Source organism: Beta vulgaris, chromosome 8, assembly GCF_026745355.1.
Source record: "Beta vulgaris subsp. vulgaris cultivar EL10 chromosome 8, EL10.2, whole genome shotgun sequence".
Classification (NCBI taxonomy): domain Eukaryota; kingdom Viridiplantae; phylum Streptophyta; class Magnoliopsida; order Caryophyllales; family Amaranthaceae; genus Beta; species Beta vulgaris.
The window spans coordinates 7,101,070-7,119,899 of NC_079209.1; the positions used below are offsets into that span (position 1 = coordinate 7,101,070).

An 18,830-nucleotide genomic window follows, 5' to 3' on the forward strand; every position below is an offset into this window, starting at 1 on the left:
TTTCACAATACATCATTAATCACATAGTAACAAACACAATAAGGTGACTCCCAACAATGACATGTTTCTATATTCTCATTTAATCAACCTTTCAACTTACCATGATTCCGTAGTTGGAATTTGAGGTCACCAACTTTGATATAAACAATATCTTCATTTCCTTTAGTCGATTTCTTAATGGAAATTCACACTTATGCTTTCATGCTTTATCAATCACTTTCTTATATTCTATAAAAAAACCTCTTATCGGGCAATAAATATCATAACTTTCACTATAGCAATTCCTTATCGGGAATCCACATAATAAGATACGATTCCTTATCAGGAATCTAACATTAGTATCACTTACCATGATATGCCTCCTTATCAGGAAACCAATATCGATATTTATATTCATACACTGAATAAACATTCATTACTTACCTGATATGATTCCTTATCGGGAATCCAATATCGAAACAACTTACCACGATACGATTCCTTGTCAAGAATTCAATATCGATATAACTTTCACAACTTGAGATTTTCTTTTAACTAGGGGGAAAGAGAACGCGGCAGAGGAGACAAAGCTTACACTCTGATAGTAGGGGTCGTCACCCAACCATTCGCTTTACTTTTGGTCAATAACCGTGACTAGTCTGGGGTATATTTTTCCGCTTATTTCATCAACCATCCACATGTTTCACATTACCTGATATAATGCCCGATTATCGCCCCCACAGAGCAATGGGTAGGTTTTCCTGTGGGGCCCCCAAGGTTCACAGTCCATGGGGCACTATTCGTGTCATCTCATCCGTCGACTCAGACGAGGCTACTTTCTCCTTTTAGATTCCTTTCGATTATCGTTCATAACTCAATCAGATCATTCATATAACTCATCCAATATTATTCGTAATTCTTAACAACTTTTGCACAACCAACCTTACTAGGAGACTTCACATTAGAGAACTATAAATCACATGTCATAGTCCTTCCATAAGTAATTGAGGTTCTACATATATATATATATATATATATATTAGCAGTTTTATGTTAACGATAGTACTTGTTGACAACCATATGGTAACGTAACACTTAGTCAATTACTCTTGTCTTTATGTTATACTATAGTTTAATACTAGTATAGTGTTTATGATATAATGTGTGAAAAGTTTAATTACTACTATAATTAATTACAATTATTTTAAAAAAATGTAATGATAGGGTGTGATATTTTGGGTTTAGGATTTGGAGCATGCAATTTAGTTGCTTTGGATAATAGTTTGGTAAGATTATTTGTTTTTTTTAGGCCAAATCCAAAACTATCTAATAAACAATATCTAAACCGTTAGATCATCACAATCAAAGGCACATAAGAAAAAAAACACAAAGCACATGAATCATAAATATTAGCCGTCGGATAGAAGCCACAAAACAAAGTGAACCATTAGATCGTCCTTCATCTATCACCTTCTTCCTTCTCTCTCCTCCAAAGCCATGTTTCCCACCCAAAACTCCCAACTTTTTCCTCTTTTCTCTCGTTGCTCCCTTCCTCCATCCTACTTGCTGGAATTCGGCCACCGCCATCCTACACGCATCCCTTTATCAATGTTCTCTCTCTCTCCCCTCCCCTACATCGCTCCACCACCGCAGCCACTCATGTCCCTCTCACCAGGAAACCCTAGATTTATGAAGCAACGACATCATCGGCAATGTTGCGAACTTCGCTGGGAATAACGTGTTGTGAATCGTCGGCAAGCGCGTTTTCCTTCATTTCGAAGGGGGTGGATGGAGGTAGAAATTCGGTCGACGATAACCTCCGGTTAAGACGAGATAGAGCGAAACCTTCAAGGATTTGGTGTCTTCATTCGATACGGAGTTAGAGGAATCACCAGATCTACGTTTTAATTTTCAGATCTAAATACTGAAATTTAATTTTATTTCGCCAGAATTTTCTTAGTTTTTTTTTGGTAAATAGGGTTGTAGATTTTTTTCAAAATTTTCTTGGTTTTTTTAGTAATTAGGGTTCGTTGATTTTTTTGATAGTGATGGTTGTTGGGTATCGTAGGTGGTGGTGGTGGTGGTGGTACGACTATCTGGGCTGGCAGAGGTGGTGATGGTGTGGTTGGGTTCATGGAGCCCAATTGCTTTCATCTCAATCAAGGAGGATATTTTTTTTGTAATTTCGCTAATTGTTTTTGGTTATTTTTCTGTGTAATGTGTGTAATTTTTTTTGGTAATTTTTAAATTTGTATAATTATTTTTATAAGGGGAATTTCCTCAGGTACCCCTGAGGTTTGACGTAATTCTCAAATTACCCCTCACATTTGGGAAATTCCCCAGATACCCCCAAACTTAGACTTTGTGCTCAAAATATCCTTACTATTGACGGAACTCTAACACCGTTAGAGTTTCTTTCTCTTTTTTCTCTTCATCTTCATCTTCTTCATCTCTTCTCCCACCATCCTCCATTAATGACATCCTAAACCTTCAATTTTCTCTCTCTTCATCCACTTATATGCCTTTATCTCTCCTCCCATCTTCATCTTCTTCATCTCTCTTCATGCTCATGTCTCCCATCAATCCATTTTCAATCCCTCTTAAACCCCTCTTCTCTATCTTCTTCATCTCTCTCTGTCCTAAACTTCACATCCCCTTTAACTTCATTTCTCATTGTTCTCAAAATACCATTCAAGCACAAACCCAGAAAACCCAACTCCCCAACATCGAGAAGAAGAAAATAAAATATGGGCCAATTTTCTATGGCTACATCCATGAAAATGGTGTATAAAACCCATTTTTAAAACCCAGAAATTTGGGAAAAATTCACAAGGAGATAGAATTAAATTCACCATCATAAAAAATGAGGGAAATTCACAAAATGAAGATGGGAAGGAGAGATAGAGGCATGTAGGTGGAAGGAGAGGGAGAAAATTGAAGGTTTAAGGTATCATTAATGGAGGTTTTTGGGATAGGAGATGAAGAAGATGGAGATGGAGAGGAAAAAGAGAAAGAAACCATAATGATGTTAGGGTTCCGTCAATAGTAAGGGCATTTTGAGCACAAAGTCAAAGTTCGGGGGTATCTGGAAAATTTCCCAAATGTGAGATGTAATTTGAGAATTACGTCAAACCTCAGGGGTACCTGAGAAAATTTTCCTTTTTATAATTGGTTATTAATCAAATTGGATTTATTTGGTAAATATAATAATATTTATTTAGATTTAGGTCCCTTATTTGTGGGTTGTAATTGAGTTGGAACGATTGAGTTAGAATTGTGTTGCGATGTCAAATATTAATATATCAAGAGTGAAAGAATTCTACTTGCCTCTTTTTCTAAATATTTTAATTATTATATAGATTTTTATATGTATCGATTGCAACATACTAAAATAATCATGTTATTAAGAAATATATTTTTAAGTAGTTTCAACTCATAAATAGTTATAAAGGAATGAAATAGCATATAAGAATAATATACCAACTTATTATAATTTTTGGAATTTAGTTGTATATGGGTCTATCATAAATAAATCGGGTTGAACCAGATATTTACAAGGTCTAGTTGGATTTTGAGTTAATATATTGTTAGTTTACGATCAGGTTCGGGTTTGAATGCAGGTATGTGTGGTCATGTCAGAATATTGTCGGGTGCCGATTAGGTCTGGGTAATTTCAGGTCAGGTTTCGATCAAGTCTGGCGAATGATCCTCATAGGTAGAGGTGGGCATGGTCCGGGCCGTCCCGACACGATTTGGGTCCGGCCCGGCACGAGCGAGGCCCGGCTCGGCTCTGCTACGGCCGCGAGCCTGTCACAGTCAAGAAATTTTATTTCAGGCCCGCACTGGCACGAGCCCGTGTGGGCCGGCCCGCGGGCCGAACACTCCTTTCCTTTGTTTTTTAGCTTAAAACTGTCGAAAATACAAAAAAACAACATAAAATATGGGCCAGGCCCGGATGAAGCACGAGCCCAGCCCGCGGTCCCGTGGGCAAATTTTGAAAATTTCAAGCCTGACCCGTCTTTTACCCAAACCCGACCCATGCCCACCTCTACTCACAAGTTGAATCAGGTTGAAATTGGATCAGTATCAAGTTGACATAGTTGTCAGATTTGTTTGTAACACCACTAGTACTAGTGGAATAAGAATGACTTCAAAAAGGAAGAAAAGACAACAACAACAAAAAAAAAAAAAGAGAGAGAGAAAAGAAAAAGAGACATGAATAAAAATATATTCTTTAAGACTTTCATCAAGCTGGCTTGTCTTGTTCCCTACAGTCGCAAACGCATCGGTGCACATAATTCCTTCATTTCTTATTTCTTCAGAATTTTCTGGTAATTCTCTAACAATAACTTCATCTTTCTCTTTTTGTTAATTTACGCAAAAGCTTTTATTCAATTTAGCTCATATTTTGTTGTATTCAATGTTTAATCTTTCAATTGTATCATAATTTTATGTTGGGATTCCATTCAATTACGTGCACAATTTACCCAAATTCCATCTTTAACTATCCAATTGACTGATAATTCTCTGTTGCAATTGCTTTAAATTTTCAATCTTTTTTGTGCAGAAGAACAACATAGTTCTGTAATATATCATCATTTTCTGCTAAGATGGCCGAATTAATGGACCTCCCCTTTGATCTATTGATCAATATACTCTTAAGATTGTGTGGGAAACCCTTGATGCAATTTAAAATTGTATGCAAATCATGGTATGACTTAATTAGCTCTCCTCGTTTTGTTGAGCTTCATCTTGATCAAACCCTAGCTCAATCAAATCCGAAACGCCACTTTGTTTTTTCAGCTCCCCACCTCTCTTCAGCTGAATTCGATACGTTTGATCGAATGAAAGAGCTTGATAATCCCTTTCGGAGTCAGGGTTTTGCCCATGTGGTGGGTTCTTGCCATGGGTTGCTCTGCCTATGTAATTATGATTTACACCTTACTATACTCTTGTACAATCCCACTACTCAAACACACAAAAAACTCCCCTTTTTGCCTAAGCCCTCTAGCTTGCCTTATCGATACTCGTTTGGGTTTGGATATGATGGGGTGTCGATGGACTACAAATTTGTTAGAATTCTCCAATCTGATGAGGGAACGGGTCCTTTTAAGAGTCAAGTCATGGTTTATAGCTTGAAAATGGATATGTGGGTGAGGGCTCCAGATGTTCCGCAGCCATTTTCTTCCTACCGTGAAGATGGTGTTCTACTTAATGGTACATTGCATTGGGTGCATGAGTTTTTTGATGGGGTTGAAAAGCGTTATTCGATTGTTGGGTTTAGTCTTGGTGACCATAGCTTCAGTGAGGTGCTACAACCGAAGTTTGTAGAAAGGTTTTGTAACTTCCGAGTAGGAGTGCTTGATGGGTGTTTGTGTCTTTTGGTTAATGACTTGGAATACTCGGACATATGGGTCATGAAAGAGTATGGTGTGAAGGAATCTTGGACTAGGTTGTTCAAAGTTAAGCAATCGCAACAGCACTTGTTTCCTGAGTGGCCTATTGCATATTCGTTGGATAGACAGAACCTGTTTCTGCAGCTGAACACTTGGAGGGTCGTTTCACTTGATTTGCAAACCATGGTGGTGAAGGATGTTAAGGTTTGCGATTTCTCTAGATGTTTTGACACGCATGTATGTATAGAGAACCTCATAATGTTGAAGGATTCTGGGACTGAAGGTGAAGAAACTGACCATCATCTGGGAAAGAAGAGGCGACGGAGGAGAAATCATGTGCAGCAAAGACGAAATGATAGGTAAAAATGATATAGTTTCACTTTCTTTTGATTTGAATGCCATGTGTTTTGGTTTCCATGTATAATATAAGGTGAAAGAAACATGTCTGTTTGGAGGATTGATGAATGCTTTTTGTGCTTCATCTGCCTTATTAGCTACAAAAATTGAGTTCTGCTATATCTCTTTTTCCGTAGTGTTGATGAAGTTTTGGATACGAATATGGAAGACTAATCCATTAGATGGGAGGAAACGGAACATAAATGCAAGAAAGATGAAAAGGTAATAGAGATTACAACTTGTACATATATGATTTTTTAGTGCTAGTACATGTAAATATGCATTATGACTCTACTTAAGGCTTATTTGGCAGATGGTAAAATATGGTAGTAAATGGTTTTCACTTTTTCCCATTGTGATTCCTGATATGTATGTGTTCAAGTTTCTCAACTGTTAAACAGCTTATATTGCAATGTGGCAGGAGAGGAATGCCCTTTCGATGGTGGTGTCTTTCCATAGTTGTATCTGTTTCCCTATTGTTAAAGAAAATAAGCTCATTCGCATCATTTGTACAGTTTGGGCTTGTTGCTGATTGTGGCATGAAGCTATTTCTTCGGGCTCAGAGTTTACAACTCTAAATAATTGAGAAAAGCTGAAAGCTTTCTCTTGGCCAGTTTATTACAAATTGGTTTTACTGTACAATTCTCATTTTTGAATGGGGTCTGAACTCTGAACTATGAACTCTGAAACACTTGCATGTATATAATGTGCATCTCTTATTTGTTGTACATTTGACAAACTTAAAATTGTGTATTCTGATTCTGTTGAATATAAATCCAGTTATCGTTTCTAAGAGATCGTATATCTTATCAATTTATTGTTTGGATCATCACTAATGCTGTGAAGATGAAATACAGAGCCTAAACTCAAAGGTTCTCATTCTGTATAATTTCTCTGTTCATTAAGAAAGAATTTGTTTTGAAGAAAATAAATACAGGTTTCAAGTGTAAGAGTGGTTAAAATGGTACAGCACTAGAGAATTTTCATTATGAATGACTAAACCTCTAGGGAGTTGCTTCACTTATGCTGGTTTACTCTTTAACTGTTCCAATGGTAGTAGTCGTTCAGATGTCGAATGGACGGTACTCAAATACCATGGTCTTTGTTACTCAGGCTCATGTACTCATGAGTCATGATCGATACATGGACACCTCCAAACGTCTCTCTGAGCTATCGTTAAAGAAATTATCATTGTCTATACCTATGTCAGTTTGGAATTTCAGTATATCCCTGCACACTCTTGTGGCTAACAACTACTTCCGCTGGTTCGTTTACATTGATAAGAGAATAAGTGTGTCTATCTTTTCGCCCGGAAAATTTACGAGCTAGGCGCTCCTCAAGCTAGAGATGTCGACTAGCTAGACTGATCATGGTTGTAAGAGGAAAGTTGTGTAAAGTGATGATCTTACACGCATGTTATTTATATATGGCGTATACTAGAGAAGTATGATAAGGAAAAGCAGTGGGATCGACTCTTTCGTTCCACATTCAGTCTACTAATTTCGTTGATAAAGGAACCTGGCCTATGGATTTGAGACTGAATCTCTTGTCCCTTTGGTAAGCTATAGAACTATATGAGAATGAATATGATTGTTGTTATAGTATAGCATCCACCACCATGACATGGAATTACTCAATCGGATCAAAAACAAAAAGAAATTCATTCTCATCATAAAAATCTTGCAAAATACTTCCTCCGGTCTTTATTAGTTTACCCTTATTCCTTTTTGGGATGTTTTTTATAAGTTTACCTCTTTCTTTTGTTTATATTTTTTTTGGAATGGGACAGCTAATTTTTCATCACATATACATTTAACTTTAATATAAAATAATAGTTTCTCTTTCTTTCTATGACCCAGTATCATTTCTCCTAAAACTCTGTGCAAAAGAAAGGGGTAAACTAAAGGCCGAAGGGAATATGTTTGATCATATTATGACCAACTAAGAGATTAGTCACATAGTGAACAAAAAATATGTAATGAGAAAAGTGAGCCGCATTAAGTGATGGGAAAATATGTAATAAAATGTATTTGTCAGATTATAATGGGTTTATTTAAAAAAAATGAAAAAAAATCAATGATAATATATTTATTGAGATCTACAATAGAATATTCATTTTGCCAATTTGAAGCACTTCAAAAAAAATTAATTATGAAGTAAAGAGTAGCAGATTGAAAACTTGTGAATTTTTTTTTTTTTTTTATGTCATGGGTAGGTGGGATGATTTTGTGTATTTGGTTATCAACCATGACTTTTTCTAGATAATGAAAAGGGAAAAATGGAGAGAAAATTGTCATATTTAAAACACTTCAAAAAAATTGATTTTGAAGTAAAGAGTAGCATTTTGAAAACCGATGAATTTTTTTTTATGTCATGTGTAGATAGGATGATTTTGTGAATTTGGTTATTAGCCATGACTTTTTTAGAATAATTTAAGAAAAAGTTGGAGAGAAAGTAAATGAATATTTTTTTTTCCGAGTTAGGGTTTGTTTTCCCGAGCTTATTTTCAATTTAGTTCAATTCAATTCAGTTCAGTGCAGTTCAGCTCTGGACGATACTTTTACTCTTACGTATAACTATTCATTTCAGTTCAATTCAATTCAGTTCAGTTCAATTCAATTCAGTTGTTTTATGCCGAAGAGAACATGCATTTAGTCTTGCGTGGACCTGGTTCATAATATTATTGTGGAGCCATTTATCTAACATAGTGACTCTTTTTTTCCATATAGTAACTTTTTAAAATCTTAAGTTACACTCTACAATTATTATATATCATAATGACCGTTTTTTTTAGTATAGTCACTTTTTCTCATATTAGTTTATCATAATTCACTTTACGACATAGTAACTCTTTTTTTCATTTAGTCAAACTTTACAATCTAATATCAACTCATCTCTTATATCTATTATTCTTATATAATGATCATTTTTTTATAAATCACATGAATTAACATTAGGTCCATATTAATTTAGTGCGGACCAAGTCTATATAAATTTTTACATTATTTTCATGGTTGATGATGCTTTTCCATACCTTTTTTTTTTGGCTTCCTTATAATTATCCAAACATTGATCCTAGTGAATGTTAATAGATCGAAATTACAATATCCACTTGAAATTTTTTATATTATGAAGAATTAAAAGTAAAGAGGATAAGTGTGTAACGTGTGTAATGGTGATGATTGATGACAATTTGGTTATGATTGATGAAAATAATTAATAGTGTGTAACCTTTATTTTCGATAATTAATAGAGTTTTGGTTATATATTTAATTTAATTTATTCATGATATCATCATTATGGTCTTTTTTTTTTCCTTCTCATCTTCTATATATATATATATATATATATATATAATATATATATATATATATATATATATATATAAACTTTTATATGAGGCGGGCCACACCTTCAACTAATGGTGTGGCCACCCCTCCCCCTTTCCTCTCAACCCTCCTTTTATCTCACGCCTCCCCTCTTTCTCTTATTTTTCTTTTAACTCTTTCTTTTTTCTTTTCTTCTTTTTTTTTTTCTCTTTGATGTCTCTCGCATTTTTTCTATTTTTTTGTCTCATTTTCTCTCTTCTCTTATTTCCCCTATTTTTTCCCCCTATTTTCTCTTTTCTCTCATTTTTTTTAAAACTCTTTTTTTTTTCTCTTTGATGTGTCTTATCATTTTTCCTATTTTTTTTGCCTCATTTTCTCTCTCCTCTTATTTCCCTATTTTTTTTCCTATTTTCTTTCTCCTCTTATTTCCTCTAGAATTTTAACACTAACACATTGATAAATAAGGACGTGGCCAATAATAAGTCCAAGCTAGGCCGTATAATGATGCTTGTATCCCCTTTAAAAAAAATCCAAGCGTGAATCCGTTTTTGAATAACCCTACCTGAATGTACGTGTAACCCATTACTTCATAATAAGTAACTATTATTATTTGTACCCTTATTTTATCATACAAATAACCCATTTATTCTACAAGTATCCCTTATATATTTTTCAAATGACCCATTATATTGTAAAAGTAACCTCATTAGTTAACAAATGTAACCCTAATTACATGTTTGAGTAACCTTATTTATTTGTTCGAGTAACCTCATATGTTCGCAAAAGTCGGTGCTAGTTTTGTAATTATAAGGGGTTACTTTTATTGAAATTAGGAGTTACTTTTTAATTATAAGGGGGTTACTTCTACTGTAAATAGAGGTTACTTTTTGTAATTATAAGGGGTTACTTTTGTAATTATAAAGGGTTACTTCTACAGTGAATAGGGGTTACTTTTTGTAACTATAAGATGTTACTTTTACTGAAAGTATAGGTTAGTTTTTGTAACTATATGAGGGTTACATTTACTATACCTAGGGGTTACTTTTACTATAAATAGGAGTTACTTTTATTGAAAGTGTAGATAACTTTTTACTATAATTAGGGATTATTTTTATTGAAACTAGAAGTTACTTTTTGTAATTATAAGGGGTTACTTTCAATGAAACTAGAGGTTACTTTTTATGAGAAACCCATTACTTCGTAATAAGTAACCATTATTATTTGTACCTTTATTTTATCATACAAGTAACACATTTATTCTACAAGTAACCCTCATATATTTTTCAAATAACCCATTATATTATAAAAGTAACCTCATTAGTTAATAAAAGTAACCTTAATTACATGTCTGAGTAACCTTATTTATTTGTTCGAGTAACCTCATATGTTCGCAAAAGTAACTCTAATTATTTATTTGTTTTAATGAAATGAACAAAATTATCAACATAAAAAAAAAAAAAAACTTTAACAATTGCTAAAAAGTTTCACAGTTGCCAATAAGGTAAATTTCAAAACTCATCATCTTCTAATAAGCCTAGCAATTGCTAAAAAGTTTCGTAATCAACTCAACACTAGCATTAATCTTTACCTATTTGGGTTTATCTTATTTCCATCTCTCTCTCCTCTTTGCTATGAGAACTTATTAAGTTTAGCGTTATAACTTATAGGTGTAGCAACATAATTACGTAGTGTCTAGCTTTTCTGACAACAATACAACAAAAACACATTGTTATTCAACAAACGTTCAACCTGTTATTCAACTTCAGCTCAAATTTACAACTTAACTTTCACATTTGATGCTAAATACCCAGAAAAACTCAACTAGAAAGAAGTAAAAATCAACATATATAAGAAGGAAAAAAAAACTTCAAAGACTAACCCACATAAAAGTAGACACTAAAATGGTTGGCAATCAACACCTGCATTGACATAAATATGAGGGACCCATCAACATTTTAGCCCTTAGTTACACATTTCCAACCTTAAACACTCATACATCAAAAAAAGGGCTTCATTTCATTTCTTCACCATCATCTTCAATAATCTTCATCTTCATCTTATTCAGATGAAGAATAAGTATCTAGAAAATTCTTAGCAATGGCTTCTCAGGCAGAGAAACCATATCAACTCAAATAAAATGTGAAAGAGACGAAAAGAATTTCTGAAAAACAGGAAGAAGAAGAAGATAGAGATCTTGCGATGTGGTGTTCGATTTTTTCTTTTTCATTTCAGGGGAGATCTTGAGATATTCATCTTCATCTTATTCTCGATTACATTGGAATTCGTCGTCTTCTCCTTCATCAGAAGGCTTAATCTGGTGTTCGATTTTTTTTTTCATTTCAGGGAGATCTTGCGATGTGCGGTCGTAACTCTCTCTCCTCTCTGTTCGACATTGACGATGATGTTGAGGAGGAGGAAGACGAGTATTCCCCTAGATCTGAGGAAGGAGGAAGGAGGAGGGAGGAAGGATAATCGAAGAGGAATTGGGGTGGGAGGAGAGAGAAAATGAGTGTAATTTGGATAGTGTGGGGGATGGTATGTATGGGGAAGGCATGTATCTCGTATGACCCGTGTGTGTAAACCAAGTGGGCGGGAAAGGAGGTGGCCACACGGTTTGGGTTCCGTGTGGCGTGTTGTACAAAAAATGCATTTATATATATATATATATATATGCGCGTTAGTGTTTATAGGTTAATAATTAAAAGTTGAAGTCGTGACTGATACTCATATTTTTTCTCTATTCTGTCTGTCATGCATCTATTAAGTTTTTACCCAAATGTGTTAGCTATTGTTAGTCATACAAATTATTGAGATACTATTTCGTAATAGACTTAGATACAATATTAAACTAAACATAAACATATTTGTTGTGCATGTACATGTTATGTTTTATGCACATGTTATGTTTTGATGATGAAAATTAATATAATATGTTGTAGCATGAAAGTATGTAACAGTTGCAACAGATGCATGAAGAAAGAAATTGATAAACGAAGACTTTGAAGAAAAGAAGAATCAAAGAAGAATCAAGAATGAAGTTTTAGTTTATAATTTCTTAGAATAGTAACTTTAGATTAAAATGTAATATGCTCAAACTTGGTGATATGCTATGTGTCGAAATATAGATTATATGATATTAGTATAATTATTATTTTCTTAGAGTTAAGGAAATAAATAATTATGTTAATATTATATGTCTATATAAAAAGGAAATTAGTTTTCAAAATAAGGGAATAGATTTTCGAAATCAGAATAAAAAGGATTAAGGAAAATGAGTTTTTAGAAAAAAGATTTTGTAAAAAAGATTTTTGTAAAACCGAGTTAAGAAAAAGATTTTAATAAAAATAAGTTTTTATAAAAACGGATTTTAATAAAACAAGTTTTGAAAAAATTTTGATAAAAATCATTTTTGATAAAAACGTTTTTAAGAAAAAGATTTTATAAAACAATTTTTATAAAAACGTGTTTTCAAAGAAAAGATTTTTTATAAAAACAGAATTTTATAAAACGTTTTAAGGAAAAAGATTTTACAAAAATCACGTTTCCTTAAAACGTTGTTAAAAAGATTTTTTATAAAACCAGTTTTCCAAAACGTGTTTGTAAAGAGTTTCATAAAATCAGATTTTGTTTGGAAAATATCTTTTGAGTTGAATAGAAAATCTGTTATGGAAAACATATCTTTTTAAAGATAAAGAGAAAAAGATAAAGATTGTTTTCTAAAAGAGAATTAAATCCCTTGAATTAAGGAAATTGGAAGATATCCTTGGAAGGATATTCGTCCAGTCCATACTCTATAAAAGGGATTCATAATTCACTTTTAGATCTAAGTTTTCAGAGAGAAAATCGAGTCTAAGTAAAAAGCTGAAAACATTTCCTTGGCACTGAGCTAGCACTGAGCTGTTAGGTTTAAGTTACTATTTCACAATTGTAATTGTCCTCTATTTGCTTGACTAAGAAGCACATCTTTGAGGATCGTTCTTTTTGTAACTTTTACATTATTGAGAGTGCCAACACTTAGAGTTAAGTGTTGGGGAGTCATTACTAGGGTTAGTAGTGAGGGGAATCGTATTGTATCAAGAGTTTGATATTATAGGATTCAAAGAAATAAAAGAGTTTTTGTTTCTTGTGGACGTAGATCTCAGAGGTGAGATTGAACCACGTTATATCTTGTGTCAAATCTAATATCTTTTAAGTTTATTATTCGCAAAAACAAATTAGCAATTTTCGAGTGTTCAGCTCAGAGCCTGGCACTGAGCTGTGAAAGGATTTTTGCGAAAATCGATTAGATTTGTCACTCAATTCAACCCCCCTTCTTGAGTGTTCCCTTAGGTTACAACAAGTGGTATCAGAGCAGGCTATTCTCGTAAGACTCACATCTAGAGAATAGAAATCATGAACACACAAGACGACTTTCGCGACAAGTATTCCAAGTGTCCAATTTTCAACGGGAAAGATTATGGATGGTGGAAGACAGGATGAGGATATACATTCAAGGTTCTGACTTTCAATGCTGGAGAATCATCAAGACTGGACCTCTTCCTATCCAAAACAAAGACGAAAAGGTAACCTGTTCGACAAAAGGAAGAGGAGTACAATTCTGTTGACTACGGAAAGGCAGAAAAGAATTTCAAAGCTATGAGTATTCTCCAATCTGGAATTGGACCTGATGAATATTCAAGAATCTCGCGTCACCACTGCTAAGGAAATTTGGGACACATTGGAATTGGCACATGAAGGTACAAACGAGGTAAAACAGTCTAGGATAGATTTACTAGTCCAACAATATGAACTGTTCACAATGACTAAGGATGAATCTATTAAAGATATGTTTACCAGATTTACACTAATAACTAATGAACTAAGATCTTTAGGAAAAATCTATTCTTCTGAAGATTTAGTTAGAAAAGTGTTAAGAAGTTTGACTAATAAATGGCTTCCTAAAATAACTGCTATTCAAGAGGCTAAGGATTTATCAAAACTCTCACTAGAACAACTCATTGGTTCCTTAATGACTCACGAACTTGTTTTAGACTCTAAATCAAGTGAACCAAAGAATAAAGGGTTGGCCTTAAAAACTGAAGTAGAAACGGATGTAGTGAAAGTGATGAAGAAGTAGCGTCTCTAACTAGAAAGTTTCAAAATTTCTTAAAAGAGAACAGGAGCAACAACTTCAGGAAAGTAGGAAACTTCAAAGGTAAAGGCACTACTTCTAACCCTAAGAAAAGTGCTACTAACTCTGGTTGTTTCAAGTGTGGTGAGTATGATCACAGGATTAAAGAATGCCCTTGTGGATGAAGAAAAGCCTAGAGAAAAACGAGAGCAGTCTAAGAAGGAGTACAAGAAAGCCATGATCGCAGCAGTCTGGGGAGACTCGGATTCTGACGAGGATCAGTGCCACGCTCAGAGCCACGAAGCAAAATTATGTCTGAATGCTGTACAGACCACTCTGAAGACGGCACTGAGCCATGACGACTCACATCTATGCTTGATGGCTAAAAGTTCGAACCCTCTTGAAGAGGAAGAAGACAGTGAGGTAAGTCTAACTTCTTTAAAACCTTCAATTCATCTTCTTTCCAAAAGTAAGCTTGTCATATTGCTTGAAAACGTAATTGATGATTGTCAAAACATGAATGATAATTTTGATAACATGAAAAGGAAATAAAAAATTTGACTAGGCTAAAAATTGGATTAGAAACAGAATATAAGGAATTACTTAAGGAAAATAAAACTCTGATGAAAAGGATTGACGAGAAAGACTTAGAGATAAACACACTAAAACAAGAAAAGACTCTAGTTGATAATCTCGTAAATAGCTCAGTGCCAGTCACTGAGTTCGAAGCTGAAAAATCTAGTCTTGAGGAACAAATTGAAAAATTAAATCACGAGTTGAATAACTTAAAACTCAAGACAACAATCTAGAATTGTTCCACTAATGCTGCCTAGTGATGCAAAGATAAGAGAAGATTGGATAAAGTTAAAAGAGACTTAGAGACTTCCCGAAAAAGAAGTAGTGATTTAAATACCTCAGTTGAATTTTAGAATCACAACTTTCTATTGCTCGAAAGATGCACGAAAAATGGACCAATGGGAAGAATGCTCTAAATTACCTAACTTGCACCACAAACAACATGAACAAAACAGGATTAGGATATTCTGACCACGACTCAGTGCCAGGCTCAGTGCCAACCTTCGAAAGAGACTTTCGAAAAAGAAAATATGTGGCCTTCCTGAAATTTATTTGCAACTTTTGTGGAAATAATGGCCTAATTGAGACGTGCAACAAAAAGAAAAATCGAATTGCAAAGAATGTCAAACAGTTACTCAAATCTGGGTTAGAAAAGACATACTAGATGCTCAACGTAAGAAAAAGGGACCCAAGCAAATATGGGTTCCTAAAACAAACAAGTAATCATGTAGAAAAGGAAGCCCTTGAATTTATTTGTACTGAAGACCAAATAGCTGATATTTTCACTAAACCACTTGCTCGTGAAAGATTTGAAAAACTTAGATTAGCTTTGGGATTGATTTCTGGTACTTAGTTGATTTATGTGCTTATTTGACCCCTTTACATGCTTAAGAGTTCGAAAGATTCTATCTACACTAAGTCAGATTTTTGATTTAATCCAAGACTCCTGAAAAGGCTATTGATGCTGTCCTGATAACTGACACTTAAGTTGCTCTAGAAAAATTCTATGAAAAACTCCAAAAGTATCATGTTTTCTAAAATATTCATTGATGTTGCTTTGATAAAACTAAAATATTTTCAAAATTTGTTTTTCAAAATTTTTTTTCGAAAATTATGCAAGGCATTAGAACTAGAAGGGCTTAGTGGACTCCAACCTAAAAACACCTTCCCATCATTTCAAAATAACTGGTCCCCCTCCCTCTCATCAAACCCTAAAAATCTCCACATTCTATCTCCTTCCTCACCTCCAAACCCTAACCATGGGAAGGAAGACCACCAGGCGGTTCCCCAAGAAACCCACCGCCGCTGCCACTTCTTCTCCAGTCCACCGTTATCACCGCACCGCCTCTCCCAAAATCACCGACCAAAACCCCACCTCTCAAAAAAAAAAAAAATAAACCTCCGGCTCAGAAAACTATCGAACCACAAAAACCTCCGGTCAAGAAGAATCCGGCCCGAAAAAAAAAAAAAAAAAAAAAAAAAAAAAAAAAAAAAAAAAAAACCGTTCCAAAACCCGGCACAAGATCGGCTCAAGAAAAACCGTCCGCGACTTCTCCTTGCCGACCTACGCGATCTCCGACCACTTCCGCTGCTACACCTCCTGACGCCTCTCACTCTCGCAAACGGAAAGGGGTGAGTTCCGGTCAGCTTATCTCCTCTAAACAACAGGCGTTTCGGAATATGAAAGTTCTCCAAGGGTTCTATATGGTCAAATCTTTCCCACACAGTGGTTAGGTAATTCTGTCGTGAAGTTTCTTTTAGAATCTCAGCCAAACACAAAATCCTTCGAAACTTGATTACTAAATCTATTCTTCCCAGGATTGAAAATAGAGGAGAGTGCCTAATAATGGATCAGGTACTTATATGGTTGTTAACTAACGAGATACCGATTAGCCTTCCACATCTTATATTTCACCATATGAAAACTTGTCCATCACCCCTCTTTATTATCTGTATGGACTGTGGCTCACCAAGATATTTCATGTTGTTGATGATTATGTAATGAGTGATAATATACTGAGTCGTATGGATTTATGTGTTATGGGTGATGAGTTACTAAAAAAGGACTGTTTGGGGTTCACGCCAAGGGAGGTGTGTGTGGGATGCTTAAAGATGGTGGAAGAAGTGTGTGACATGAAGAAACAGATGCACAACGACATCGCCACCCAATGTCTAAACCATAAACACTTTTCCTTTTATCCTAGTCCTACTATGTACTTTTGTCTATGCCTTGTAGTTTTTGGAAAAACATGTCGCTTTTGTTAAACTGTTTTGATGCTTTTTGGATGTTTTTTTTGGATTATTTTGGAGATTGTGAATTGGTGTTGGTTGTAGCACCAGCATCACTAGCTTAATTAGTTGAGCTATTGGATTATTTTAAACTCTTCTGATTGTGTGAATGATTTTTTTGTCTTTATGTACTTTTTGAGAATGACAAAAGGGGGAAAAGAAGGTATATAATATTGACTTTGTGTCTTGATGATATCCTAGGTTGAGCTAATGTGAATTGAATATAAATGAGCATGTGGGACAAAAGTGAATAATTGAATGCTATTATCTGATGTACGGATAGGTTCTATAAAGGGTGAAACAATCCATGCATTGTTTGAGGGGGAACAAAATCAATATGCATACTTTAGGGGAACAAATGTTTATTTAACAATATTATATTATGGTTTGTCATCATCAAAAAGGGGGAATTTGTTGTGCATGTACATGTTATGTTTTATGCACATGTTATGTTTTGATGATGAAAATTAATATAATATGTTGTAGCATGAAAGTATGTAACAGTTGCAACAGATGCATGAAGAAGAAAATTGATAAACGAAGACTTTGAAGAAAAGAAGAATCAAAGAAGAATCAAGAATGAAGTTTAGTTTATAATTTCTTAGAATAGTAACTTTAGATTAAAATGTAATATGCTCAAACTTGTGATATGCTATGTGTCGAAATATAGATTATATGATATTAGTATAATTATTATTTTCTTAGAGTTAAGGAAATAAATAATTATGTTAATATTATATGCTATATAAAAAGGAAATTAGTTTTCAAAATAAGGGAAATAGATTTTCGAAATCAGAAATAAAAAGGGATTAAGGAAAATGAGTTTTTAGAAAAAGATTTTGTAAAAAAGATTTTGTAAAACCGAGTTAAGAAAAAGATTTTAATAAAAATAAGTTTTTGATAAAAACCGGATTTTAATAAAACAAGTTTTTGAAAAAGATTTTGATAAAAATCAGTTTTTGATAAAAACGTGTTTTTCTAAAGAAAAGATTTTCATAAAACAAGTTTTTATAAAAACGTGTTTTCAAAGAAAAGATTTTTTATAAAAACAGAATTTTATAAAACGTGTTTTAAGGAAAAAGATTTTACAAAAATCACGTTTCCTTAAAACGTTGTTAAAAAGATTTTTTATAAAACCAGTTTTTCCAAAACGTGTTTGTAAAGAGTTTCATAAAATCAGATTTTGTTTTGGAAAATATCTTTTGAGTTGAATAGAAAATCTGTTATGGAAAACATATCTTTTTAAAGATAAAGAGGAAAAAGATAAAGATTGTTTTTCTAAAAGAGAATTAAATCCCTTGAATTAAGGAAATTGGAAGATATCCTTGGAAGGATATTCGTCCAGTCCATACTCTATAAAAGGGATTCATAATTCACTTTTAGATCTTAAGTTTTCAGAGAGAAAATCGAGTCTAAGTAAAAAGCTGAAAACTGTTTCCTTGGCACTGAGCGTAGCACTGAGCTGTTAGGTTTAAGTTACTATTTCACAATTGTAATTGTCCTCTATTTGCTTGACTAAGAAGCACATCTTTGAGGATCGTTCTTTCTTGTAACTTTTACATTATTGAGAGTGCCAACACTTAGAGTTAAGTGTTGGGGGAGTCATTACTAGGGTTAGTAGTGAGGGGAATCGTATTGTATCAAGAGTTTGATATTATAGGATTCAAAGAAATAAAAGAGTTTTTGTTTCTTGTGGACGTAGATCTCAGAGGTGAGATTGAACCACGTTATATCTTGTGTCAAATCTAATATCTT

At 33.9% G+C, this 18,830-nt stretch overlaps 1 protein-coding gene across 2 annotated transcripts; it reads left to right on the top strand.

Annotated features, from left to right (window-relative positions):
* The first annotated feature begins 3,994 nt into the window (after positions 1–3,994).
* On the top strand, positions 3,995–6,566 carry LOC104900888 (F-box protein CPR1). Of its 2 annotated transcripts, none has more exons than XM_019251157.3 (4): positions 3,995–4,310; positions 4,547–5,734; positions 5,909–5,993; positions 6,173–6,566. In XM_019251157.3, the coding sequence occupies exons 2-3, from the start codon at positions 4,590–4,592 to the stop codon at positions 5,943–5,945; spliced, it is 1,182 nt and encodes a 393-aa protein (XP_019106702.1). In that variant the 5' UTR covers positions 3,995–4,310; positions 4,547–4,589; the 3' UTR covers positions 5,946–5,993; positions 6,173–6,566. The 2 variants fall into 2 exon arrangements, with proteins under 2 accessions (XP_019106702.1, XP_010686719.1); XM_010688417.4 differs by having other exon boundaries at positions 3,999–4,310; positions 6,193–6,566.
* The last annotated feature ends 12,264 nt before the right edge of the window (positions 6,567–18,830 follow it).